The sequence below is a fragment of the Amblyomma mixtum genome, chromosome 1, assembly GCF_055824585.1.
Source record: "Amblyomma mixtum isolate Tamu chromosome 1, ASM5582458v1, whole genome shotgun sequence".
NCBI lineage: Eukaryota > Metazoa > Arthropoda > Arachnida > Ixodida > Ixodidae > Amblyomma > Amblyomma mixtum.
In genome coordinates, this window is record NC_143012.1 from 92658874 (window position 1) to 92684008 (window position 25135).

At 46.8% G+C, this 25135-nt stretch overlaps 1 protein-coding gene across 3 annotated transcripts; it reads left to right on the top strand.

Moving 5' to 3' along the window:
* Positions 1-544: 544 nt before the first annotated feature.
* LOC149367225 (proton-coupled folate transporter-like) lies at positions 545-23576 on the top strand. Of its 3 annotated transcripts, none has more exons than XM_089554540.1 (8): positions 545-804; positions 3167-3327; positions 4633-4913; positions 6226-6860; positions 12900-13139; positions 17587-17670; positions 20725-20881; positions 23046-23576. In XM_089554540.1, the coding sequence occupies exons 2-8, from the start codon at positions 3232-3234 to the stop codon at positions 23146-23148; spliced, it is 1596 nt and encodes a 531-aa protein (XP_089410666.1). In that variant the 5' UTR covers positions 545-804; positions 3167-3231; the 3' UTR covers positions 23149-23576. The 3 variants fall into 3 exon arrangements, with proteins under 3 accessions (XP_089410666.1, XP_089410660.1, XP_089410672.1); XM_089554534.1 differs by having other exon boundaries at positions 545-800; XM_089554546.1 differs by lacking the exon at positions 545-804 and adding an exon at positions 866-1022.
* Positions 23577-25135: the final 1559 nt, after the last annotated feature.

A 25135-nucleotide genomic window follows, 5' to 3' on the forward strand; every position in this document is an offset into this window, starting at 1 on the left:
GCCGGCTCTCTCATCCGATGTCACGTGGTGTGAGGTCACGGTGTCACGTGGGGGTCCCACGGCGACGGCGTGAGTGGTAGCTCTAGCAATATGCTTCGCATAAATAGCTTGCATGGCGGAGTGGTTAGCGTGCTCGTCTCGCACTCCGGAGACACTGGTTCGATTCCCTGACTCGACAAATTTCCTACTAGGTTTTATTTTTTTTACTTGGAGCATCACTGTACCATCCCTGTAATTGGTTGCATGGTTAGTAGTTTAAGTACAACTAACCCCATTTGAAATTCGCGCACTGTGACGTCACGACCATTTCGACTAATCGAAAAGCGTGTTATTCATATCGACAACTCCTGCTTCCAACGATGAGGCATTAAAGGCTCCCGCCTTAAAAGTTTTGTTCTTTTTTTCCTCCATTATCCTCGCTCCTATTTGCCCCATAGAGTTTCTTACTATGACCAGCCGTTGTTGAAAGAACTTCGATGCATGCTGTAACGTGCTGCCATCTGTGTGGACGCTAAAGAAGCTTTTGCTAGTACGTAGTACGAGAACCGCGCGTTGCGAGGCGGTGTGGCCGCAGGAACAGCAACAGCCAGAGATGAGCGCAATGGGTTTCAAAGAGTGAGTGCATTGGTGCGACTGGCGTTTGTACTCGATAGACACGGGCTATCAAATTGCGCCGTGGAGCTCGATTGCGGTAGGCATCGTGTTGCGAAGGTACTGGATTCTGCATGCAGCGCGTCATCTGAATACACAATGGAACTGTAATCTGACACGAGAGCCGTCACCGCCGTCACCTCGCAAAGGCAAGTGAGTCCTTTCGGACTCTCTCTCGGACTTGAGGTCGTTAATCCGGGCGTTTACGCTGAAAAGCGTGCACCTGTATCTCGAGCTGTTGTTGGCTGAAACGATTCGCGAATGTTATCGGAACAGCGATAAACTGCCGAACCAACCTCCACCACCGGTGCGCGATCTGCTGCACATAACCGCGTCTTGCACCGGCGCTTGGACCGCACTCGCTCGATTAGGTAAGCGACACAGCGAGCTATTTTTCGCGCTTTTATGTCGTACTTCGGCAACACCTGAGCGTGTTTGTAGCACGAAAGAAGCATCCGACAGGCGTGTCTTCACTCACGAAAGCGGTTACGGAACGGAGACATCAGTGCGGAGTGGCGGACGTTGTTTTCGACGTGCGTTCGCGTTTGTGTATTTTCTTGTAGACGGGCGCCTGTTTGTCAAGGCTGCGCCGCCGCGCCTCCGACTGTAGAGGTTTTGAAGTTGCGCCAAACCAAGAAATGGTGAAACCATTGCTTATCGTACACGTCGATCGCGTGGTACACAACTCCTTAACTGTTTTTTCGCATTGTTTTTCGACATTCCCATCTCCGCAAATATTCGCACTTCCGATAAGTTTCTCATCAAAAGCTAGCGTGGTTGCGGAACAACCTTTTAGGTTTGCCGCGCATGTGGTAACAGACTAGGAAATCGGGGACAGATATATGCCTTCCGGCCTTTAATTGTGCGCCGCTGATCAGCTGTTTATGGTAACATATTCACCACGGGCTCCTAATGTATCCGTGCGCAGAATAACGGATTCTCTTAGCGGCCGGCTATCGGGAACGGATGTCGAATGTTTATCTATCCACTTGACAGGAAATACACAGCCTTTTTATTGCACCGGACCTGGCAACGCGCACTACATATAGCATGCCTGTGAGCTATGTGAATTTTTTTTTCGCGACGCTGGCGTTGAAGTCGGTACGTGTTTGTCTTCTAAACTCCGTCGGCCCGTGACGACACGGAGGCGGGTTTTCTTGTGGCTTCGAGGAAAACGCCGCATTTGTTCCCGTTGTTGCTCATGACCGCGAGCGGCAGACCGAATGCGCGCGTCGCAGCGTTGAAGTGAATAAAAATAAAATTAGCCGAGTTGAATGCGCCTACAGTGAAGACATCGCCTATGTGTGCTGGAAAATAAGATTGAGGTCGGTGCGAAAGGCTACGGCTGCCGGCGTGATGGGTGCGGATTCTGTTAAATCCGAATTAATCATTAAAAAACTCCGTTGCAAAAAGCTTTCTTATATTTGGTGATGAGCTGCATAGTGTGCCATTTAACTGGCCAATGTTTTCCAGCGGCATAATCGGCTCTAGTTTCTTTTTCAGAGTTGTTAGTGCGTGCTTCGTTGAATATCAGATAGTGGTTTTATTGTTTGTGCGTGAAAAAGGTGTCATTATTGATGCAGCACCATTACACATGCGATTTATTCCGCCAGTTCAATGCCGTAAAGGTATCTGAAATGTATGTTAGGCTGGCTGAAAGATACGAGAAAGACATAAAACAGAATGTGAATTACTTGCGTGACACGGCACACCTTTCGCTAAATGTACAAGCTTACCCTGGCAGACACAGCGAACTGTGGCATATTCCAACATGCCCCACAATATATGGTACACATAGCCTCGCAAACACGTTGCCCTGTCTTTTAAATAAGCTTCATGCTGCAAAAGTTGATGTATCACGAGCATGCCGCAATGATATACAGGATGTATATGCTACTTTCTATATTTCACCATGCTTTCACTGCTTCTGTATCTCTCTCATTCCATAAAGTGTCGACCTGATTTGAATAACCAGATACCTGTTTTTCTATGCAGTGTATTTTTTGTGTTCCTTTTTTTCATTATTTTTTCTGTGCGCTTCATTCATTATAGTTTTTTCTAATGATGCACCAACCATTTTTGACAACCATTGTTTTAGATTTTTGCGATGCTACTTGTGTAGGTAATTTCCATGTTATTTGCTGCCCTGGAATGTAGGGGCCGAGGGGCATGTCAAGCCACAATTTCTGGCTTTTTTCCTTCGACCCTCTCCATGTGCACATGGGAAATAAATAAATTGAATTGAATTAGTGTTTGTTTTCTGGGGATAGTTCTGTGAAGTCATGTCATTTGGGTTCAAGGACTGAAGTAATTAGATGATGTGATTAGTATTTGTCGAACACCATTTCCATGTTGCTTCAGGTTCACCATGATTGCCTGACCCATATTCGTCCTTTAGCATCATGCATGTTACGAGAGCTTAAAAGAAGACATTTTCACATTAGGCAGAGGTTTTTCACTTTTTTTTCAACCAGTAATCATTTGTGAAACCTTTCCCCGTTGTCTCTCTTTTTAGCGGGCATGTGAGCTGTGTTCGAGGGTAGAGCCAACGAGGAGGAGACCCCCCATTGGCCCCCCCCTATGCACGCGGCTTCTTCCCTGGATTCAGACAGCTTCGACGGTCCCCAGAGCAACAGCCGAACACCCCTACTGCGCACCAGGGCCCTGGGTGACCAGGTGGGTGGCCACGCAACGTGTTGAGCCAAGCTTAAATTTTTCACATAATAAGTACCGGAAATGCCGGTATACAGCCTTCAAACTGTACTACGTTTTTAAAAGGTAACATTTTGCGCTTTATGGACTATCTGGAGGGGCAGATAAATTACGCAGTATTTTTCATTTCAATACCCCTAATATATCATGAAATCCCTAACGGGATTCTGTATAGTGGGTGCAGAAATGGTACTGTGTGTGGACTATGTAGTGACTGTGGAGAGTCTCATAAACAAAAAACGTATTTTCAGCTGAAACTGAGCTATGCAGACTAGTTTATGCACAGGGCGCGAACAATATACCTCAAGTTACTTTGATAAAATATAAGGGGCAGTTATTGGGAAAAGTTGCGTGTAGGAAACTGGACAGGACACCCCCCCCCCCCCTCCCCTAAAAAAGCAAGAGGACTAAGTTGAAGAGGACAGCAGCAGAGTAAAACAAGCAAGCAAAAATATTCCAAACCACTAGCAAACACTACAAGTGAAAAATAGGACAGAACGAGAGAGGGCAGTAAACTATACATACTGCCGCAAGCAAGACTTAGAAGAAATCATGTGCTTTGAGGGACGGAAAAACAGAAGGATGGTGAGGAAAGGAGGTCGACGTTTCACGAATGAACCACAGTTAAGACAGGGTGAATTAGTGGAGCCAGAACAGTGGAAGAACGGTTGCACAACCTTTTGCTATTGCAGTTCAAGCAGTCCTGTTGTACAAGTACTCAGTTGTGCCAAAAAAGGAAGCCAGGCAACATAAGTGTGTGCAAGTCATGAGGGGGGGGGGGGGGGACATGGAGTGAGATCTGGTTTCACCTATGGTCACTGTTTCGTGGCAGATCATCATCATCGTAATCTGCTACTCCCTGGACGCTTGAACAAAACTCTTGTCTCAGGTTTGGTTCCTCATCTGTTGCAATGCCTTTCTCCTGCAGTGTGCGTAGTTGGATTCATGATGATGGCAACAGCCTAAGATGGCCGCCGCTCACGCACCACGGTGGCTGAGTGGTTATGGTGCTCGGCTGCTGGCCCGAAAGACGTGGGTTCGATCCCGGCTACGGCGGCCAAATTTCGATGAAGGCGAAATTCTAGAGGCCCATGTACTGCGCGATGTCAGTGCACGATAAAGAACCCCAGGTGGTCGAAATTTCTGGAGCCCTTCACTATGGCTTCCCTCTTAGCCTGAGTTGCTTCGGGACGTTAAACCCCAATAAATCAAATCAAATCAAGATGGCCGCAGCTTGCTCACCTTCAGCTTGCCTTTTTATTCACCCAGATGACAGGTTTGGCGGATGCGACCGAGCCGGACGTGATGATGTCATCGGACAACAAGAAGACCCCGGCACCACCCGCGCTGCGGCGTGTCGACTGGCTGCACTTTGTGCGCACGCTGCACCTGGAGCTGTTCCTGTTTGTGTACGCCATCTCGTACTCGATGCGGCTGGTCATGACCCAGGACCTGCTGCTGACCAAGTCGTGCCTCCTGCGCTACGGGATCAACGCCTCCGCCTGCCGCAACCTCTCCTGGAATGTCACCATCAAGGACGACGTCACCAGGTGGGTGGGCTGACTTGCAAGGCATGTCCAGCTCCTGTGTCTTCGCTTGTGGCTTGCTGTTGAAAATTTTGGGCACTTACTGGGGACAATGTAAATTGAAAAAAACAAATTACAAAAGACGAAGGACAAGAGTAGTGTACCCGCCACAACGACTTGTCTACCAACTCCAGTCCTGGACTATCAACTACCAGTCCAGTCGTTGTGGCGTGTACACTCCTTCTCTTGTTCCTCGTCTTTTTTCAGCGCTGAAAGATCACATGGAACCTTGGAACATTCCATTGCAGGCAAAAGTATCATAGTGTAGGGCGTAATCTCTATGTCCATTTTGACAGTCCATTGAAGAATGTCCCAAAAAAACATGGCATCATGACAAAACTTAAAGCAATGATCAGTAGTTTCTGGCTGCTGACACAGGCAGCAGTTCCCTGAGCATGGCACAGAGGTCCCTTTAGCACAAAGCCACATCTGCTAGCTATCTTATCCATACCACTATCCTATCTGTACTACTAGCTATACTACCGCCGCAGTGGCTCAGTGGTTATGGTGCTCGGCTGCTGTCCCGAAAAGCGCGGGTTCGTTCCCGGCCGCGGCGGTCAAATTTTGATGGAGGCTAAATTCTAGAGGCCTGCGTGCTGCGCAATATCAGTGCACTTTAAAGAACCCCAGATGGTCGAACTTTCCAGAGCCCTTCACTACGGTGCCCCTCATAGCCTGAGTTGCTTTGGGACATTAAGCCCCATAAACAAACATATACTACCTATACTATCTAAGTGAACTTAATGTACTACCTCAGATATAATGAACCTAAGTATGCCACTTCAGATATAATGAACTTTCGTGTGTGTCTTCAGATATAACAAACCTAAGTATACCACCTCGGATATAATGAACATTGGCACTCGGACAATTCACCAAGGATTGCCTAAGACTTTTTTAATTGCCATCTCTGGGTTTAAAATAACATGTTCCTGCACCAAGTAAATTTAAAAATTCAGGTCCACGCGGCAATTTAACATCTGAAAGTGACACATGGGCTATGAGAAACACGGTAGTCATGGGCTTTCGTTTAATTTTGACTACCTGGAGTTCTTTAACATGAGCTGACATCGCACAGCGCATGGGCGTCTTTTGCGGTTCGCCTAAGTTGAAATGCAACAGCCGTGGCTTTTCTGGGCTACTGCTCTCATTTTGTATGTGTCTGGCCTTGTGATTTTGATAGCACAAAGAGAGGAAAGCGGTGCGAAGGAGATGCTCATAAATGATCGCCACCGGTCTTCTTCGTAGTGGTCACTGTCCTTCTCTCTGCTTCCAGGTATGCCAACATCCACAACCTGGCCCTGTTCCTCATCCAATTCGTGCCCGCGGGTCTCCTGTCCATCTTCGTCAGCCCCTGGAGTGACCGGTACGGCCACAAGATACCGCTGCTCGTCGCTACGGCTGGCGGCATCCTCCAGGACTTGACGACGCTCTTCACCGTCATGTCCTTTTACGCCCCACTCTACGCCACCGTCCTGTGTGCCATCCCCAACGGCTTCAGCGGTGGCCTCGTGTCTGTGTGTGCATCCGTCTACAGCAACGGCACGCGGACAGCCTCGGCGGAGCTGAAGACGGTGCGTTTCGCGGTCATCATGACTGCGCTGACTTTGGGTTTCCAGTTGGGGCTGTTTGTGGGCGGCCAGGTGTTTCGCGCAGCGGCGGGCAACTACACGGCCGTGTACGTGACGTCGTCCGTCCTGCTGGCTCTCATGTTTGTGTGGGTGGGCTGGACGGTGCCGTTCAGCGCCCAGCTGCACCGGTCGAGCCGCAAGGAGCTCCTCCGGGACCTGATGCGCCTGGACAACCTGCGCGAGGGCGGGCGGGCGGTGTTTCGGCCGCGGCCGGGCTTCAACCGGGCCAAGCTGCTGCTGCTCATGGTCTCCATCTGGTTCATCCTCTTCAACAGCGAAAGTGAGTAGACCCCACATGGCTCTTAGTGTGCTGCGCGGTTGGCTTTGCAGGCAGGTTCTCTCAGATCATGAATGGCAGTTTACCAATATCCCTCAGGAGAAAAGTATAGACAAGATTTTTTTACCCTCGCACGCAGGCTGCGGGCGCGCTCCTACTCTCGACACCAGTCGCCATCTGTCGGCGCGCGCGGCCCAAGGGACTGCGGGTCGCGCCGGCACCGCGCGTAGAACGCATGTTTACGTGTTCGCTTCTGCCGTTGTTGTGCTCCATCAGCTGACGTATGAGGGTGTGTGCTGTGCGTCACTACTCGCATTGCGGTTATCTTGTGCGCAGTTACTCGTTAACGTGACATCCGAGCGTAGTCGACCAGGTAGTGTACGGACTGGAAACCGGTACTTCTAAGCAGATTTCTGCGCTGTCGTGTCGTTTGTTGTCGCCTTTTACGTGCGATATCATCTATGATAATTTTATGCATCACAATGTAGATCTATTGATTTGACTCAGTGGAGTAGTAACTGGATAGGTGAGCTGCAGACTGAAGGTTATCCCGACGGAGCGCGTGTTTTCGATCACCAGTACGTGTTCGGCATCCTTGCACTGAGCTTGCTCTTGTTCCCATTAAACACATTTCATGCACAGGATTGTAAGCACAACCGCTACCAATTTCAGCTGCTTTTTCCGCACGCATGTCAGCGGGATCTGGGGGGTAAATGTTTATCTATAGTATCTTTCTGCTGTTGGTATCTACCTCAGTTTGGTTTGGTTTATTAAGGTTTTACGTCCCAAAGCGACTCAGGCTATGAGGGACGCCGTAGTAAAGGGCTCCAGAAATTTCGACCACCTGGGATTCTTTAACGTGCACTGACAACGCACAGTACACGGGCCTCTAGAATTTCGCCTCCATCGAAACTCGGCCGCCGCGGCCAGGATCGAACCCGCGTCTTTTGGGCCAGAGCCGATAGCCGTAACCACTGAGCCACCGCAGCGGTGCGGTATCTACCTTATTCATCGGAAAATACTATGCGCGATTTCATTACATTTTCCACACTTGGACAAACGGCTGCGCAACGCTCTCACACGCGGCGAGAGCTCCTGAATAAAATAACGCGACTGCGGACCTCAGAATTAGTGAAAGCTCGATTAGCTGCTCATATCTATTCAAGCTTTGATAAATTAAGCGAAAGACGTTTTTATGCACCAGGTTGCATAAATCATGACAAAATTTGTTTTCTGTTGGCACTGCGACTCAGTTGAGCTCACAGCGGTAATTTGTTGATAAACTGGCACGGCGGCAAGAAAGCCCTGTTTGTGGAGGGGGGGGCTTTATGGCCGACAGGCAGGAAGGAATAAGAGTGCATGGGAATTGAAACTGCATGCTAGCCGCACACCTAATGCTTGATATTGAACAAAAAGTTTGTTTGCGGTGGAGCACCAAGACGGAATTCGATATAAGCACGACCGCGTTCTAAGCGCCGGCACAATTGACCTGAATGCCAAACTAAATGTCATTAAAACGCGTCAATGTTATCGCTTTGATAACGTAAATACTTCCTGCAACATAGCCACGCAGCGGAAGTATGCTCGACAATGTTTTTTTAGCGCCCGAAGCGCGTTTATATGCAGGCGCGGCCGCGGAACTGCCACAGCCCCGCAGTCCCCAAAGAAACGCCCGCACCGCGGCGCGCCAGTCGGTGCAAAATGGCCGCGCCCGGGAGAGGCTCAAAATTCTGGTCTATACAACAGCTGTATCCTACCGGCACTCACCTATGGGGAAGAAACATGGAGGCTAACAAAGAGGGTTCAGCTTAAGTTAAGGACAACGCAGCGAGCTATGGAAAGAAAAATGAAAGGTGTGACGTTAAGAGATCGGAAGCGGACGGAGTGGGTGAGGGAACAAATGCATGTTAATGACATCCTAGTCGAAATCAAGAGGAAGAAATGGGCTTGGGCAGGGCATGTAATGCAAAGGCAAGATAACCGCTGGCCCTTGAGGGTAACGGAGTGGATTCCAAGAGGAGTCAAGTGTAGCAGAGGGCAGAAAGTTAGGTGAGGGGATGAGATTAAGAAAATTGTGGGAATACAGTGGCTGCAACTGGCAAAAGACAGGGTTCATTGGAGAGACGTGGGAGAGGCCTTTGCCTTGTAGTGGGCATAGTCAGGCTGATGATGATGGTGATGTCAGCTTCACTATGCTTGTCATATCTCACCTGCATTGTGTGGGGCATGACTTCTTGAGAGTGAATCGCAGGTGCTAGACAGAGTTCATTGTTCCTTAAGAAGACTTTGTCGAAATTAGCTGCATTGCAGGGATGCAGCTGCATCGGTGGCGTTATTGTGTGACCAGTGGTGTGGGTGAAAAAAAAATGTGATTTTGAAGCACACTACACCTCATTTGAAAATGCAGGCTCGGTTTCACAGCCTACAATGCAATGTCGTTGTTCATAATAAGACAGCCGGCAGACGTATCTTGGTCTTCCGTTAGTTACATCCTGGATGCGTCCATCAGTAGCTTCATTGTGAACACGAAAGTCATAGGGCTCCCAAAACTTCATTCTTTTTGAATCATGGTCAGTGACCAGTGAACTTCATCAGCTTCTAAGATCACTTGGACTGCACATTCACTTTATACTGGGGCTACTAATAGACATATGTTCCGATGCCGCTGTCACCTAGTGACTATTGCGTTGCTCAGAGACAGTCAAATAAAGCTCTTGTAGCCAGACCGCTGACTTCTTAGTGCTCAAATTTCGCACTGATGTGGCAGTTGGCAGTAAGTTCTGGTTTACGATTTGTTTGTATAAGGTACTTGCCTGATTTGGTCAGAATTCATAATCGGAACTCTCCATTGTCTAGAGTGAAGACAAACCAAAACAACACGCTCTCATAACAATGGTACCAGTAGTGCCATCTTGTACTCACTGGAAGAACGTGCCCTCTAAACAGAGGAGGGGGGGAGCTGTGCAATTGGTTTTAATGTGCTTAAGGGGGGAGCCTGGTCTTGGAAAAAAAATTTGTATTAATGAAGTCACAGTTAAGAAATCTTCAGGGAATATGTATTTTTGTGTGCTGATTCTAAATATGTCATTTAATTTCATGTAAAACAATTCCTTGAGCACTTATGCAATTTTTATGCATGTATTTTGTGAAGAGCTTTGAAAAACATTTCTTGCGGGAAAATTGCTGAAATGTGTGCCATTGGGTTCTCTTGACACCAAGGAATGCAGTAAGGGTAAAACTGTCTTCCTGCCTATCAGAGAACATAATTTATAGGGTTTTGAAGTTGTCACTTCAGAAACGAGAAGAAAAGTGTGTATTCCTGTTTACGAAGTGGCAGCTTCAGTACCCTATAACTCAAGTTCTACGATAGCCAGGATGATAATTTTACCCTTATTGCATTCCTTGATATCAAGAGAACCCAATGGCAAACATTTCAGTGAGTTTCCTGGAGCAAATTTTCTTCAAATCTCTTTGTAAGAGACTTGTGTAAAGAGCGCATAAGTGCTCAAGAAATTGTTTGACATGAAATTAAATGACATATCTAAAATCAGCACACAAAAATACATGTGTGCTGAAAATTTCATAACTATGACTAGATTAATAAAATTTTTTTCTAAAGCCCAGGCGTGCAAAATGTTTTCCCTTCTGTTTCTTCAAAGCTGGGCTCTCAGTTGCAGCAGTGTTGGCTTGCTAGCCTGTCTGCCGGTTTGTGCAATCGCAGATTGCAGTCACCAGTCTAGGTGGTCGGCTGAGGGCATCTGCTGTTTGTTTACTTTGTCAGGGGTGTAACAGCTGTACCTATTGCGCCATTTGGGCATGGTCGCATATTACTACACCAGAAATGCAAAATTTGTTGAAATGCACGAGCAGCGTGCCAGCAAAATTCTCAGTTGCGCTAGTTTTAGCGGGAGAGCCGCTTTGGGAACGCGCAGTTTCGCCAATGTGTGAGATATTTCGAATTCGATCCAGTCGCGGAAATGCCACAAAGGTGGCATTGAAGGATGTCCTTAACCCACATTTGTTCCCTCACCCACTCTGCCCGCTTTCGATCTCTTAATGTTGCACCTATCATTTTTCTTTCCATAGCTCACTGCGTTGTCCTTCTATGAACAGGAACTTAAAGCATTCTATTCTAGGAACGTTCCATTCTAGGAGCATTCTAGGAGCATTCTAGGAACATTCCATTCTATTAAAGCAAGAATAAATAACACACGCTGTCGTCTTGAAACAGGTCAGTATCTTGAATGCAAAGGTGACAGTACATTCCAGGAAGCGTTTTGTACCAATATAGGAACAGTGTACTGTCACTAATGCACAACAGAAATGGATAAACAAAAGAGGTGTTCTTGGTATATATTCAAGCAAAAAAGAATTACTTTAATGAAATTCTAAAAGAGACAATACATGGTCAGAATCCATCAGTCAGTCTTTTGCATTTTTAATTCAGATAAAAATGCAGGGAGTGGGGACAAAAAGCTGCTCTGAGGCAAGCTTTACTGGGTCCCCACCCCCTTTACATGGCAGTCTGTGCAGCAGTTATGCATGAAATGCGGAATGCGTAAAAACGTCAACAGTTTACAGCACATGCGATTTTCGCACAGGAGGTGAATAATGCTGCAAATATAATCTTCGTTACTATATAAAAAAGACAACAAACACTAGCGTGACAGCATTATCACAGACCTGAAAAATGACAATGGTAATAAACAAACCCGCCTGAATATAAGGAATCAAGAGGAGTGAGCAGAACTCAACCTGTGTAGGAATTCACTTAGTGACAAGCTGCTTACCATGTCATTTATTGGTGCGTTTTATTCCCTGACTGCTTGCGGGAAAAAAGAATATCTAAATGGTGGCCACTGGTGATTAGGTTAGGTTAGGTTAGGTTTATTGGGGTTTAAAGGGACACTGAGGAGAAATTGAAGTCGGCTGGTATCTATAAATTACCCGCTCCTGATTACAAAAACGCCGCTCATACTGACAACAAAGCTCTTGTAATGTAGAAAAGAGCAAGAACCAAAATACAGGTATCGCCGCCACAGGCCAAACTCGCAAGTACAAGCATGATGACATCATAGGACAAAACAGTGTTGCTAGAACAAATGGTTCTAGCAACACTAGGACACGAGAAGCCACGAATCACTGAGGCGCAGCCAATGCATGCGCAAATCTCCTTGACGTCGCCAGATGGCGCCACGTGCCCGGCAGCTACGCGTGCGCCTGAAGCATCGGGACCAATCAGCGCCCGCTCACCGGCGTTAGGTGGGCTCCCGGTATTCCGCTAGCGATAACAAGGTACACGGTATGCTAAAGGTGTCTATTTGCGAGAACTTCTTTGACGACTTCGAAAACGAGATCCATCGTAACGCTGGCAAAACGCCAGTGCAAACGTAAGCGAAGCGACTGTAGCAATGGCCGCAATAGCCGATAGATGCCTTCAACGTGCGGCCGGCGATAGCTTTCGTTTCGGCTGCTGCTGGCCGCCAGCAATCACGGAGCCTGCGTTACGTCATGTTCACGTCATGTTTCACGTCACTTAGTCCTGTGTCGTCATAGGAGAATCCCAAGTTTGAATCAGAGCGGCGGGAAAAACTTTTTCAACTTCGAATCCAAATTTCTTAGAAATAAATGCATCTTTCGCTGCCAGCCAAGTGGGAACAAAGCCATGACATGCCGAACTATCGGATTTTGCTATTAAAAAAATATTAATAGTGCTCTCCTCACTGTCCCTTTAACGTCCCAAAGCGACTCAGGCTATGAGGGACGCCGTAGTGAAGGGCTCCGGAAATTTCGACCACCTGGGGTTCTTTAACGTGCACTGACATCGCACAGTACACCGGCCCTAGAATTTCGCCTCCATCGAAATTCGGCCGCCGTGGCCGGGATCGAACCTGCGTCCTTCGGGCCAGCAGCCGAGTGCCGTAACCACTGAGCCACCGCGGTGGGTTAGGTTAGGTTAGGTTAGGTTAGATTTAGGTTAGGTTTAGGTTACGTTAGGTTAGGTGTCAGCTTAGCTCATGCGATGTCTCTCTCTTGGTGCAGCGGCGCGCAACATCAACTACTTCTACACGGAGACCCGGTTCAACTGGAGCGCCGTCAAGTTCTCCAACGTGACGGCCTTCTTTGGCCTGATGCAGCTGCTGGCAACAGCCCTGTGCGTAATTGTGCTCAGCCGGCTGCTGCAGGTGCGCGACCTGGTGCTCGCCTGCGTGGGCGTGGTCGCCTTCGCCCTGCAGAACGCCGTCAAGGGTGTCTCCACCCACGAGTGGATATACTATCTCAGTGAGTGCTCCTCGCCCTTGAGCAGGCAGTCACACAAGTGGTTCCCGGGCAGTTGGGATGAGTGGCTTCCCAACTCCCTGGGAACCATTTGTGTGATTGCCTGTTCTTTTTTTGTTTTATAATAGTATGTGTACTCGGTCCCCAAGAGTTAATGGGTCAAAGCATTTTGAAGGGGCACTAAAAGCATGCAGGGTCATTTTTGAAGGCGGAAGCCTTTAATGCCGCATACTTTCGTTAGCAGCTGTGTCGGCAACTGTGTCAGCAGATTTGTCCACGTTTCGGCGTCACTACTTAAAAGGAAACTGCGTCAAGGCTGGGAATCAAACCAGGGCCTTTGGCGTTTGAAGTGGAGATGCTACCACTCTGCCGCGAAGGCTCAGGGTTTGAGCATGAATAAAGGCGCATCTAGTGAATGCATGCGTTTCATACATGATATAAAGGGAATAAAAAATTAAAAATAAGGGAAGAAAAAGAAAAAATAAGCATAAGAAAAGGAAGAAAAATAAAAAAAGAAAAGGAACAAAAATAAAAAAGAAAAGGAACAAAAATAAAAATATGAAAAATAAAAGAAAACAAAAGCAATAAAATAAGGAAACAAAAAATGATTTAAAAATTATGAAAAATTAAAATAAAAAACAATACAAATAGGAAAAGAAACAAAAATAAAAGAAAAATAAAATATTTAAAATAAAGAATAAATAAAACAAACAGTGCGCCAGGAAAGGCTTTCGCCTTGTAGCACTTCAGAGAGCCAAAGTGCCCCCTGAATTTTTTTAATTGCTTTGCAGATTTTTATTTCAATACCTGCGAGAGCTACGTCTGTGTGGTCTGTTGTGCTGGATTGTACCCTAGCACCTCAGCTAATTGTCCCAATATTCTAACATATTGGCGAAAGCCGGGCCTACATAGAACCACAGTCAAGCCGTCTATTTCCAGTATTGGGCCTATTACCAATGCTGCTTTCGTACAGCAAGGCGGATGTCTTGTACCTCGTATGGAGCAGTAATTACACGATGAATAAAATTAACTAATAAACTTTTATTTTTGGTTTTAGCAGGCAGGGTTATATTGTAAAATTGATGGCCATCAACATCGAAGGTGAGCCCTTTTTTTAAATTTACTTAATCAGCAGTGTGGTTCAGAATACCGGATGTCAAAAATACGCACTTGAAAGCTTGTTGAATTGACTTGCTCGTGTTACCTAATTATAAAATGGCGTTGCTGCACGTAGTATCGTTGCCGAAATCAAATCATCGTCTACATCTTGAAGTACATGACCTGCGCCTGTGACGTCACAAGAGGTGACGTTTTGAAATTATGCAATTTGATAAAGTCAACTCAATGAGCATTCAAATGTTTATTTTTCACATTCAATATACTGAACCACATTTCCGACTAAGAAAATTTAAAAACACATCTCACCTTTGGTGTTGACAGCCATCAATTTCGCAATATGACGTTGCCGCCTAAAATTACGAATTAAGAAAGTTTATTAGTTAATATTAGCTAATTAAGTGTTCAATTATTGATTCATATCACATACACAATGACTGCCTTGCTGTACAGTCTAGCTCAACAGACTGAGCTTACATACATCTCACAGGGTTTAAATTAAAAATCTTCAAAGATTAAAAAATAATTACCCTGTATATCTGTCAACCCCCTCATCTAGCCTAGAAGACACCTAAATTTCAGCCAAACCTCCTGAGTGTCTGAACCCGACTTTATTTCTACCAAAAATTGTCTCTGCATTGTTTTTTTTTTAATATATTTTGTCAAAAAAAGCTTGCTGTTGTAATTGTCACTGTTTGTGCTTGTTATCTGACCAAAGCTGTTTTATCTGACTGCATATATTTTGGAGCTGGTCAAATCTTTAGGGGAATCCCCCAAGGTAGAGCGAATTTTGTAATAAGGGAGTAATTACTCATTGACATCCACCCGAGCACAGCCATGGGGCTACAAAGGAAAGCTATACAGCTTTCTCAGAAACTTCATAGTTCAAGAAAAATTCGTCCTGGTCCGGGGTTCGAACCCGGGACCACCGCTTAACAAGAGCAGTCGCTCTACCAACTGAGCTAACTGGGACGGCAAGCTTATGGTAGGGCGAGAGCGAATTGATTTATAACTCGGAAGTGGGAACAGTGTTGGTCAAATGTTTAGGGAAATCCCCCAAGGTGGAGTGAATTTTCTAATAAGGAGCACAGTCGCCTACCGATTTTTCGGACTTTGGACCCGAAAAATGGTCTGATTAATCGAAACAGTCCGAAAAATCCGTGAACTTAAAAAAATAAACTTTTTTGCAAAAAACCAGCTTTCAAAATTGCGAAAATCGCCGCTCCCCATTTCCGCCTACAAGCGATAATGTTGGACTCTATCTGAGTCATAGCCGTGCTTTCTTCATGTCCGCACCCTATCACATCATGATACCAGATAGTGCGACGCGGCCGCAGTCATGCCGCGAATAAATGCACTCGCTGCGCGAAGCAAGAACAGTCAGTTTGCATGGGGCGGTGACTCTAGCGAAGACCGAAAGGTAACCCACGGGAAGACGCGAGCGGAAGCAAGTGCTTCCGAATGCAGTTACCCCTCCCCCTACCTCTACCGCGTTTGCTGCCCCACACCGTGGGGTGCGTCATCCAAGCCACGGCGGATGCTGCAGCTGTCCCGCTGTACCGTTTTCAATACGATCGTGCACTCTTTGTAGGCCATATCTATGGCAGTAAATAGCCAAGCCTATCCAAGCCAGTCTGATTGCGCCTGCCGAGCTGAAAATCAAAGATGGCGCCTCTCACAGTGGCGGGGAACGGTTGGTTGTGACAGCGATGCCCGCTCGCGTCTACATTAGGCCGAAATAATGAACTTTCGGTTGAAAAATGATCACCGCAGTATTGTTGGCGTCTATTTCAGTCCGAAAATTAGAACTTTTAGACTCCACAATGTCCGAAATAGCGGTCATGAAAATGTACACGTTTCTATGAGGTGCGCGACAGTTCCTCAGCGAAGTCCGAAATACCGCGGTAGTCCGAATTATTGGAGTCTGAAAAATCGGTTGGCTACTGTAATTACTCATTGACATCCACCCAAGTGCAGCCATTCGGCTACAAAGGAAAGCTATATAGCTTTCTCAGAAACTTCGTAGTTAAAGAAAAATTCGTCCTGGTGCGGGGTTCGAACCCGGGACCACCGTTTCACCGGAGCAGTCACTCTACCAACTGAGCTAACCGGGACGGCAAGCTTATGGTAGGGCAAGAGCGAATTGATCAATAACTCAAAGTGGGAACTGTGTAGGTCAGATGTTTAGGGGAATCCCCCAAGGTGAAGTAGATTTGTATTAAGGGAGTAATTACTCATTGACATCCACCCGAGCGCAGACATACGGCTATAAAGGAAAGCTATACAGTCTCAGAACAAGAAAAATTCGTCCTGGTCCGGGGTTCGAACCCGGGACCACTGCTGCACCAGAGCAGTCTCTGTACCAGCTAGAGAACAATTTTGGAGCTGGAATATTTGGGCTTTTGTGACGAACCGTCATCTTTGATGGGAAGTACTCACCTCTGAAACAGGAAGTTAGCTGAATGCAGTGAAATGGAAAATGGAAAGCGGCGCGCTGCCTGTGGTCAAAGGTTGTTTGCTCCCAAAGCTTGGCGAAAAGACTCTCAGCTGTGAAGCCAGTGCTCCACATGCATGCACACACACAAAAGCACACATGCTCGTCCCTCTGGTGGAAAAGTGGCAAGGCCTCCTTGTAATTCATTGGGGAAGCTAATTGGACGATTCTACTGTTCTGGACCGCAACATGCGCTCCAAGTGGTCCGCAACACTCTGTGGAGGAGTCTTTGGATTGCAAGAGACTAATTTCATTGTTGTGATGTAAACTGCATATTTCGAACTTTTTGTATGTCAACGTTTAAATGTGGCAAAATTCCACTCTACATTCCGTGGTTTCAGAGGTTGTTGGCTCGTTTCACATCTGTACAATAACAAGCCTCTCAGCTGCCCTACTCTTTCCTGTTTTATGTGTTCTCTGTCTCCACAATTGCCATTGCACCTTTGATTAGCTAGCAGGGTGACCTATGTGAACTGACCGCTTCTGCAGCTGGACCCTATTAGGGAATGGCGCTCGCTCCAACTTGGAAGACAACTTGCCATCAGGAGAGGAGTGTCTAAAACAGTTCCAAGTTTCAAAAGACACTTTGATTGGTGTTGAAAGAGGTTTCATCTGCCAAAAAAATGTTTTGACTAGTGTTCTCGTCGAAAGCTTGGGGTAGAGTGCTGATTTTCGAGAGTTACGAAAGCCTCGAAAAGAACAAGGGTGCTGTGTGGTGGTATTCGAAGTTGGAAGCAGGGCACATTTGCTGGCTGAGCTCTGCCTTGACTTGCAAACAGGTGGCAGCACCGACCTTGTCAGTTGTGATTGCTAACAACCAATCACGATTGGCCTTCGCAGGCTATGTGCTTGGGTCGCCTGGCGGAGCAGCGGGTATCGGGATATCGTCCTACGCCTCCAAGTTGATCAGCCCGCACGAAGCAAGTGAGTGTGCACAGGCCTGAACCCTTCCCTGGCATGAAATTCCCTGATTGGTCGAGAGGGTCATGACATCATCAACACCATGTTACCTGTTGACCAATCATAGGGCACCTCTAAATTTGATAGTCTAAGGACCCCCAGGATTTTGGAACTTGGCCTACCCCTGAAAAATGGATTAAGGTGGATTAGTGGGGATTATGGAAATAAAAATGATAGGTGTAACGTTAAGAGTTCGGAAGCGGGTGGAGTGGGTGAGAGAACAAACGTGGGTTAATGACATCCTAGTCAAAATCAAGATGAAGAAATGGGCTTGGGCCGGGCATGTAATGCGAAGGGAAGATAACCGCTGGTCCTCAAGGGTAACGGAGTGGATTCCAAGAGAAGGCAAGCGTAGCAGAGAGCGGCAGAAATTCAGATGGGCGGATGAGATTAAGAAATTTGCGGGAACATGGTGGCCGCAGCTGGCAAAGGACAGAGTTAATTGGAGAGACATGGGAGAGGCCTTTACCCTGCAGTGAGAGTAGTCAAGCTGATGTTGATGATGAAGTGGATTAGTGAGGATTAGTGGGTTTGGTTAGTGTAATCCTGTATGATCCAGTGGGAGGTACTGGTATTTTCTAGAATGTCATGCACCCACCACAGACGAAACAAAAAGGAACAAGAGGGATGAGCAGATATGAGACTCGGATGTCTCTCTTCGTGTTCGTGTCCATTTCGTTTTTCTGCACTATGTTTCGGAGATAAGGGTAATCAGCTAGACCAACAGTAAGTGCTAAGAAAGTAAGAGTCTTTGCAGAGCATAATGGTAAACTCATAATGGCACTTCCCTTTCTGAATAAGCTTGCTTGCTAAATTTCTTTGATAGGATCTGTTGGCAGTGCCGTATTACAGTCGACGACCGAAAATTCGGACGCCTGATTTTTCGGACATGCTTGATTATTCGGACTTTTTCGCGGCACCGCGACATGGCCCATAGAGCCAATGTGTAAGAGCGCTTGAAATTTCGGACGCACCGCAACTGACCACTCGATTTTTCGGACCTCGTTAGCACTCGCCGCCAGTACCCAAGGCGCCATATAATGTGTACAGTGGAACCTCATTAATTCAGACTGCAGGAGATATCGAAAACTTGATCAAACAAAACAAAATTCAAGCTTAAAGGGAGCCTCTTGCGACGCTGAAATTCTGCGCGAGTCGGCACATTGCGCTCACGTGTTTTCGAATTCGTACTGTCCTTGAATGTCTTCCGCCGCACGAACTTGAACCGTAGTCTGAGTTCACGGAACTCATCTGTGCCGAGTCTTTAGTCCCGAACACGGAACGCAAATACGATCGCGGAGGCTACGCGCACGCCGTGGCCTCCGCGCTTGAAGCGCGCTTCGGGCGCGCCGCCGGATCATATCGCGGCCGCGATCTGCTCCGGTGCTGCGCCGTTCGCGGAGGCCACGCGCGCGCACCGGAGCTTCCAAGTGCCGTCTATGGATGGTGCCGTGATCATTATCATCTTTTTTCTCTGTCGCGATTTTCCGCTATCCACATCGGCATCAGTATCGCCAGCTCCAGCCTTTCGTGGCGTGTTAGCATGCGTGTTAGCGCGTTCGCCGTGATAGTGGCTTTCGCGTGCTGCCACCGAGCTTCACAGTTTTAGCGCGATGGGCAAGCACCTTAAGCTACACGGCTGGGAGTTAGCTCTCGAACGCGGTCGGTAAGCGTGCGGCGGGCGGGAATTGCGACGTGGCCGAGAAGTGCGTCCGATGATGGTGCAACCAAAAGAAAAACACAAGCTGCAAAAAGCACGCTTTCCGAGGCAAGTCGTGCTAGTTTCCTGAACTGGAAGAAGAGCTGCTCCTCTATGTGATGGAATTTCGGAACAACGGCTACGCGTTGACAGCGGACATGCTGTGCGGCTTCTTTTGGCATGAGCGTGCACCAGAGCGCAGCACCAGCTCAGGAGTCTAAATACTTCGCGAGTGACGATTGAACGTAGAATAAATGTCGCTCATTCCCTGGTTGGTGTGTTTTTACTTTAAAAAAAATTTTTTTTCGCATATCGCGTGTATGGGCAGCACCCCGAAAATTGGCCCTCGAATCTGGAAAAAAAAAAAGTGTGGCCCTTATACGCGTTTATACGGTATTTCGCGCGGCGAAATATAGTCATGAGGAGCTTTAGAATGTGTGCAATACAATTGGCCGCTTTCTCCGGCATAGTTGAAGTAAGTTCGTGATTTTTTCGGTGAAATTTGATTTTCTGGACTGCCCGATTTTTCGGTCGTTTTCGCGGTCCCTAGAGAGTCCGAAAAATCGGTCGTCGACTGTACTTGCCACATGTCGTAATTTCAGAGCTCAGCATACAGCGGTACGTTGTAAGCATTTCATCTGTTATGTGCATTAGCTGAAGCTGTCTGTTTTTTTCTAAAAATCATTCAAGTCGTAGTTATAAAGAGGTCATCTTAGCTTGTGATCATCCCTACTGATGCATATCATGCATATTGTGTTACGCTGTGTGGAGAACCTTACTTAACTCCTTTTTTGCACCACATATTAATGCGATTGCATTTTGGCTGTCTTCGTCCAAAAAAATTTCGATGTAACAAAATTCCCTGATTGGTCACGACTGTTACATCATCAGCACTGCCAAATTTAAAAATCTGAGGACTGTATTGCTGGAGTACCTCTCATTGGATTATCATATTGTAATATACTAATCCGACAAAGTTATCCACAGTTAACCACCACTAATTAACCCACCCACCTGTTCACATTGATCCCTGCTAATCCACCTCAATTCACCCACTAATGCACCTTAATCCATTTGCTAGAGTGGGCCTACTTCCAGAACTTTGGGAGTCCTTTGGAAATTTTGGATGCGGGCCAAGTTTCAAATGCTATCTCATTTCCTTCTTTAACAGCTTGGTTAAGAAGTAGAGTTTGGTTAAGTATGGTTTAAGTGTTGTGTCTTCTGGCTAGTGGGCACAGGATAGAATTTTTGTGCTTGGCTTGACCGGTGTCTGGACTCGGGGCATCCGTTTCACGTTTTCCCTTGCCACACACACACAGCCAAGGTGTTCTCCTTCTGGACGACATGCGAGTCCCTGGTGCCAGCGTTTGGGGACGTCTTCTCCTCGCTGGTGTTCAACGCGGCCCTGAGCTACCAGCCTGGCCTGCCGTTCCTCATCGGGGCCGGCCTGCAGCTCTTCCCCCTGGCTGCACTCATGTGAGGGCGCTGCTGTTAGTTTGGTTTATTGGGGTTTAACGTCCCAAAGCAACTCAGGCTGTGAGGGACGCCGTAGTGGAGGGCTCCGGAAGTTTCGACCACCTGGGGTTCTTCAACGTGCACTGGCATCGCACAGCACACGGGCCTCTAGAATTTCGCCTCCAAAGAAATTCAACTGCTGCGGCCGGGATCGAACCCGCGTCTTTTGGGTCAGCAGCCGAGCACCATAACCACTGAGCCACCGCGGCGGGGCACTTCTGTTAGTGACAGCTGTTAAAGGTGCACTGGAGAGGAATCTGAACACGTATTTTTACCGCGGGAACTAGATGTATACACGTTCCGAGCGTTCTTGGAAACTTCGAATTTGCCCTGTGCGGCCGATTTCCCTAATTTAAATCCCATTAAGGGGAGACGAGGGTCTTAAAACTGGCCTTTTTATTTGTGGATAGAATCTCATGACATTTCGCACACAGATGCATTTCTCTCTCCTGATCCCAAAAATATAGTCATAATTGAGCTGGTGGTCTTAGATCAAAAGTTATCTTGAATTCTAGAGTGTAATTAGGTAATTTCTTATGCAGCTTTGATGAACTTTCTCATTGCACTTTGTTGCTTTTAATTACATAAATTGATAGCCAGAGAGTTCCCATACCCGATGACATTCTTACTTTTTTGTTTAGGTCACGTATAAATAGCAATTGACAATTAGCTTAACGAGTTGCAGTGTAAAATACTGCAACCTCTTACTCTCAACATAGTATGTTAGGATGACATGCCTTTAGAGAAAAGCGAAGAATGTCACCGGGTGTGGGAAGTCTCTGGCTATCAATTCATGTTAAATAAAAGCAGCAAAATGCAGTGAGAAAGTTCATCAAAGCTGCGTAAGAAATTACCTAATTACATTCTAGGCTTTGTAAGATTTAAGACCACAAGCTCAATTATGATTACATATATGTAATCAGAAGAGAAAAACGAATCTGTCCCAGCTCCCGCCCTTCTTTTTTGAACTCACCGCAAACGGTGGGCAGAGTCAACCAGCCTTTCACCCAGTCCCATAGCGGCTTGGCCATCGGCGGAGTGATACGCAGTGATCGGCAAAAGCAAAGACTCCACGCGTATTTCTATTTCCCTGGGCCTAATTTGCAGCTATGTAGTCTCTGACTAGATCTATCTATTCACGGAAACCTGAAAAACTAAATAAAAGCGAAAGCAAAGCCGCCACGCGACTGCCTGAAAGGCACTCCATGCGTTGTTTCACGCCTCCCACCATCTGCTTGGAATTTTTTTTAAAAAGTGGGAGCCGGATGTTAATCAGATTTAAATTAGGTAAATCGGCCACACAAGACAATAATTCGAAGTTTCTAAGAATGCTAGGACCATGTAGATCGAGCTCCCGCGGCAAGAAGACGAGTTTAGATTCCTCTTCAGTGCACCTTTAAAAGGAGCCATGACATGGTTGTTCTCCATATTGTAGTTTTGTGCACCAGCAAATAATACAAGAGCGTATGATTCAACTTCCAAAATTTGAGTCCCCTGAATGCGATGTATACAGTAGCTTCTCATTAAATCAAACTTCAAGGGACCAGAGATATTTGTTTGAATTATCAGAAGTGCACCTTAATACGTTGCTCTGAGGTGCATGACTGTTCCTGAATTATTGGAGTCTGAAAAATCAGTCGTTTACTGTACATTCAGCCTGCGGCCATATGTAAAGCTTCTTTTGGGTTCCATGTGGGACGCCATAGTTCAGTGTGTCACTCATCTGTCCTGAATGCATTACATCTTTGGCCGTCACGGTGGCTCAGTGGTTACGGCGCTCAGCTGCTGACCCGAAAGACACGGGTTCGATCCCAGCTGCGGCGGTCGAATGTCAATGGAGGCGAAATTCTAGAGACCCGTGTACTGTGCGATGTCAGTGCACGTTAGAGATCCCCGGGTGGTCGAAATTTCCGGAGCCCTTCACCACGGCGTCCCTCGTAGCCTGAGTCGCTTTGGGACGTTAAACCCCATAAACCAAACCTAAACCCAGCATTACATCTGTGTCCATTTTTGTGCCTCATAATAATGCATCACTGACTTTGCTGGCCACACCATCCTCGCGAGATTGTTTTTCTCGATTTGACATCCACGTGCAACTCGTAGCTATCCTTGTGCGTTCTTTCAGTTGCTGCCTGCGGATGCCACACGCTGACCCCGAGGACGAAGATGAGGCCATACTCGAGCCCGACCGGGACGGTTCCACAAACCAGCCTCCACACTCACTCTGAGGGAAGCCACAGCATGTATGCCCGACCTTGCTTCACTGCAGGGACAAGCTAGCTGCCTCGGCTGTCCACCGTGGGACGTGTTTCACAACCGCCAAGGACTGCAGGCCTACAGCATCACCGCCAGCTGTGCTCGTGTGTCGTGTGTGTTTGTTGCATATGCATGGATGTGCTCTGCTTGATGCCTAGCCTTGCCCTCAGTGGCAATTCATTTGGTGTAGTACAAAGGATGAGGTGTTGGGGTAACACTTGTGACGGTGAGCGTAACCAACAATTAGAGCTGTCCAGCTGTGCACCTGTCAGTTCCGCGCGCACGTATTGGCTGCAGAGTAGTTCTTTTTCCACTGCGACCAGTCACAGAAGCTTTTGCAGTTCGGAAGAATGGCCCGAGGGGCGAGTTGGTGCATGATGAAATGAACGGCGGCGCAACAAGGACACTAACAAGAGAGGGGCCACCACGTGCGCACACTACCAACTGTTTATTGCATGGAAAGGTGGCATAATAATATTAGTAGGTGGCATTAATATGCCACCTTTCCATGCAATAAACAGTTGGTAGTGTGCGCATGTGGTGTCCCCTCTCTTGTTAGTGTCCTTGTTGCGCCGCCGTTCATTTCATCATTAGCACTTACTCATGTGTACCTTGCTAAAAAAAAACAACTGAGGTAATGTGCACTCAGAGCTAAAGAACGGCCCAGCTTATGGGTACCGGTCTTTCAGAATTCGTCCTGTACCACTGTCCCGCCTAATCCGTTGGTCGCATTTCCTTACGTGCTTGGCTGTATGGCAACACAAACCACAACATGCTCTCTTCATCCTTTGTCTGTGCCCCAACAGTGCTTGGATTATCGGCCGGGAACTGCGCACGTATGCATGTTATAGTTGTGGCTGTAGCCTGGTACTAGCTCATGCTCATATCTGCATCCAGAAGGCAGCAGGAGCCATGCATCTAATGCCAGACTGCACCGTTTTCTGAGATTGGGTGTATGTGCGTGTGTGTATGTGTGTGTGTCTTTGACAGTGCTTTCATGGCATGCAAATAGACGTGCAGCTAAGGCAGTTGCAGGACTGAGCCAAGCTGTGAGATTTGACTGCCCTATCGGTGCTCTTCGTTTGATGCAAAGGGGCTGTCCTAGAAGAACCCATGCAGAGTCCCGGTGCTTTGTACTCAAAGAGTTGTGAGTTGAGGCTGTTTGGCACAGTTACATGTTGAGTGCGAGTGGTACAAATGGGATGGAGGCAGGCAAGAACCAGGCGTCAGCTTGCGAGCCAGTTGTGAGCCAGTGGTGTTAAGGGGGGACGAGGGTGTTGAACTAACTTTTTTATTTATGGCTAGAATCTCATGAAATATTGCACACAGATGCATTTTTCTCTTCCAATTCCAAAAATATAGCCATAATTGAGTCTAGACTTTAATTAGGTCATTTCTTACGCAGCTTTAATGAACTTTCCCATTGCATTCTGTTGCTTTTATTTACATGAATTGATAGCCAGAGAGTTCCCATACCCAATGACATTCTTCGTTTTTCTCTAAAGGCATGTCATTCTAATATACTGTGTCAAGAGTAAAAGGTCGCAGTATTTTACACTGCAACTCGTTAAGCTAATTGTCAATTCCTATTTATACATGGCCTAAAGAAAAAAAGGAAGAATGTCATCAGGTATGGGAGTTCGCTGGCTATCAATTCATGTAATTAAAAGCAACAAATTGCAATGAGAAAGTTCATTAAAGCTGTGTAAGAAATTACCTAATTACACTCTAGAATTTAAGATAACTTTTTATCTATGACCACCAGCTCAATTGTGACTACATTTTTAGAATCAGAAGATAAAAACACATCTGTGTGCAAAATTTCATGAGATTCTAGCCATAAATAAAAAGGTCAGTTTTAAAACCCTCATCCCCCTTAATTGAGACTCACCCTGTCTGCCTTTTTCCATATGTCATGTTTCTTTTTGTGCCGTTTTCTTCAGGGTGCGTCAGTGCTTG

What these genes read in the sequence shown, in the direction of transcription:
- LOC149367225 (XM_089554540.1), top strand. Translation starts at nt 3,232, where the DNA reads ATGCACGCGGCTTCTTCCCTGGATTCAGACAGCTTCGACGGTCCCCAG. An exon ending in CCAGGGCCCTGGGTGACCAG is followed by an intron (nt 3,328 to 4,632) that starts GTGGGTGGCCAC and finishes TTATTCACCCAG; the next exon opens with ATGACAGGTTTGGCGGATGC. An exon ending in GATCAGCCCGCACGAAGCAA is followed by an intron (nt 17,671 to 20,724) that starts GTGAGTGTGCAC and finishes ACACACACACAG; the next exon opens with CCAAGGTGTTCTCCTTCTGG.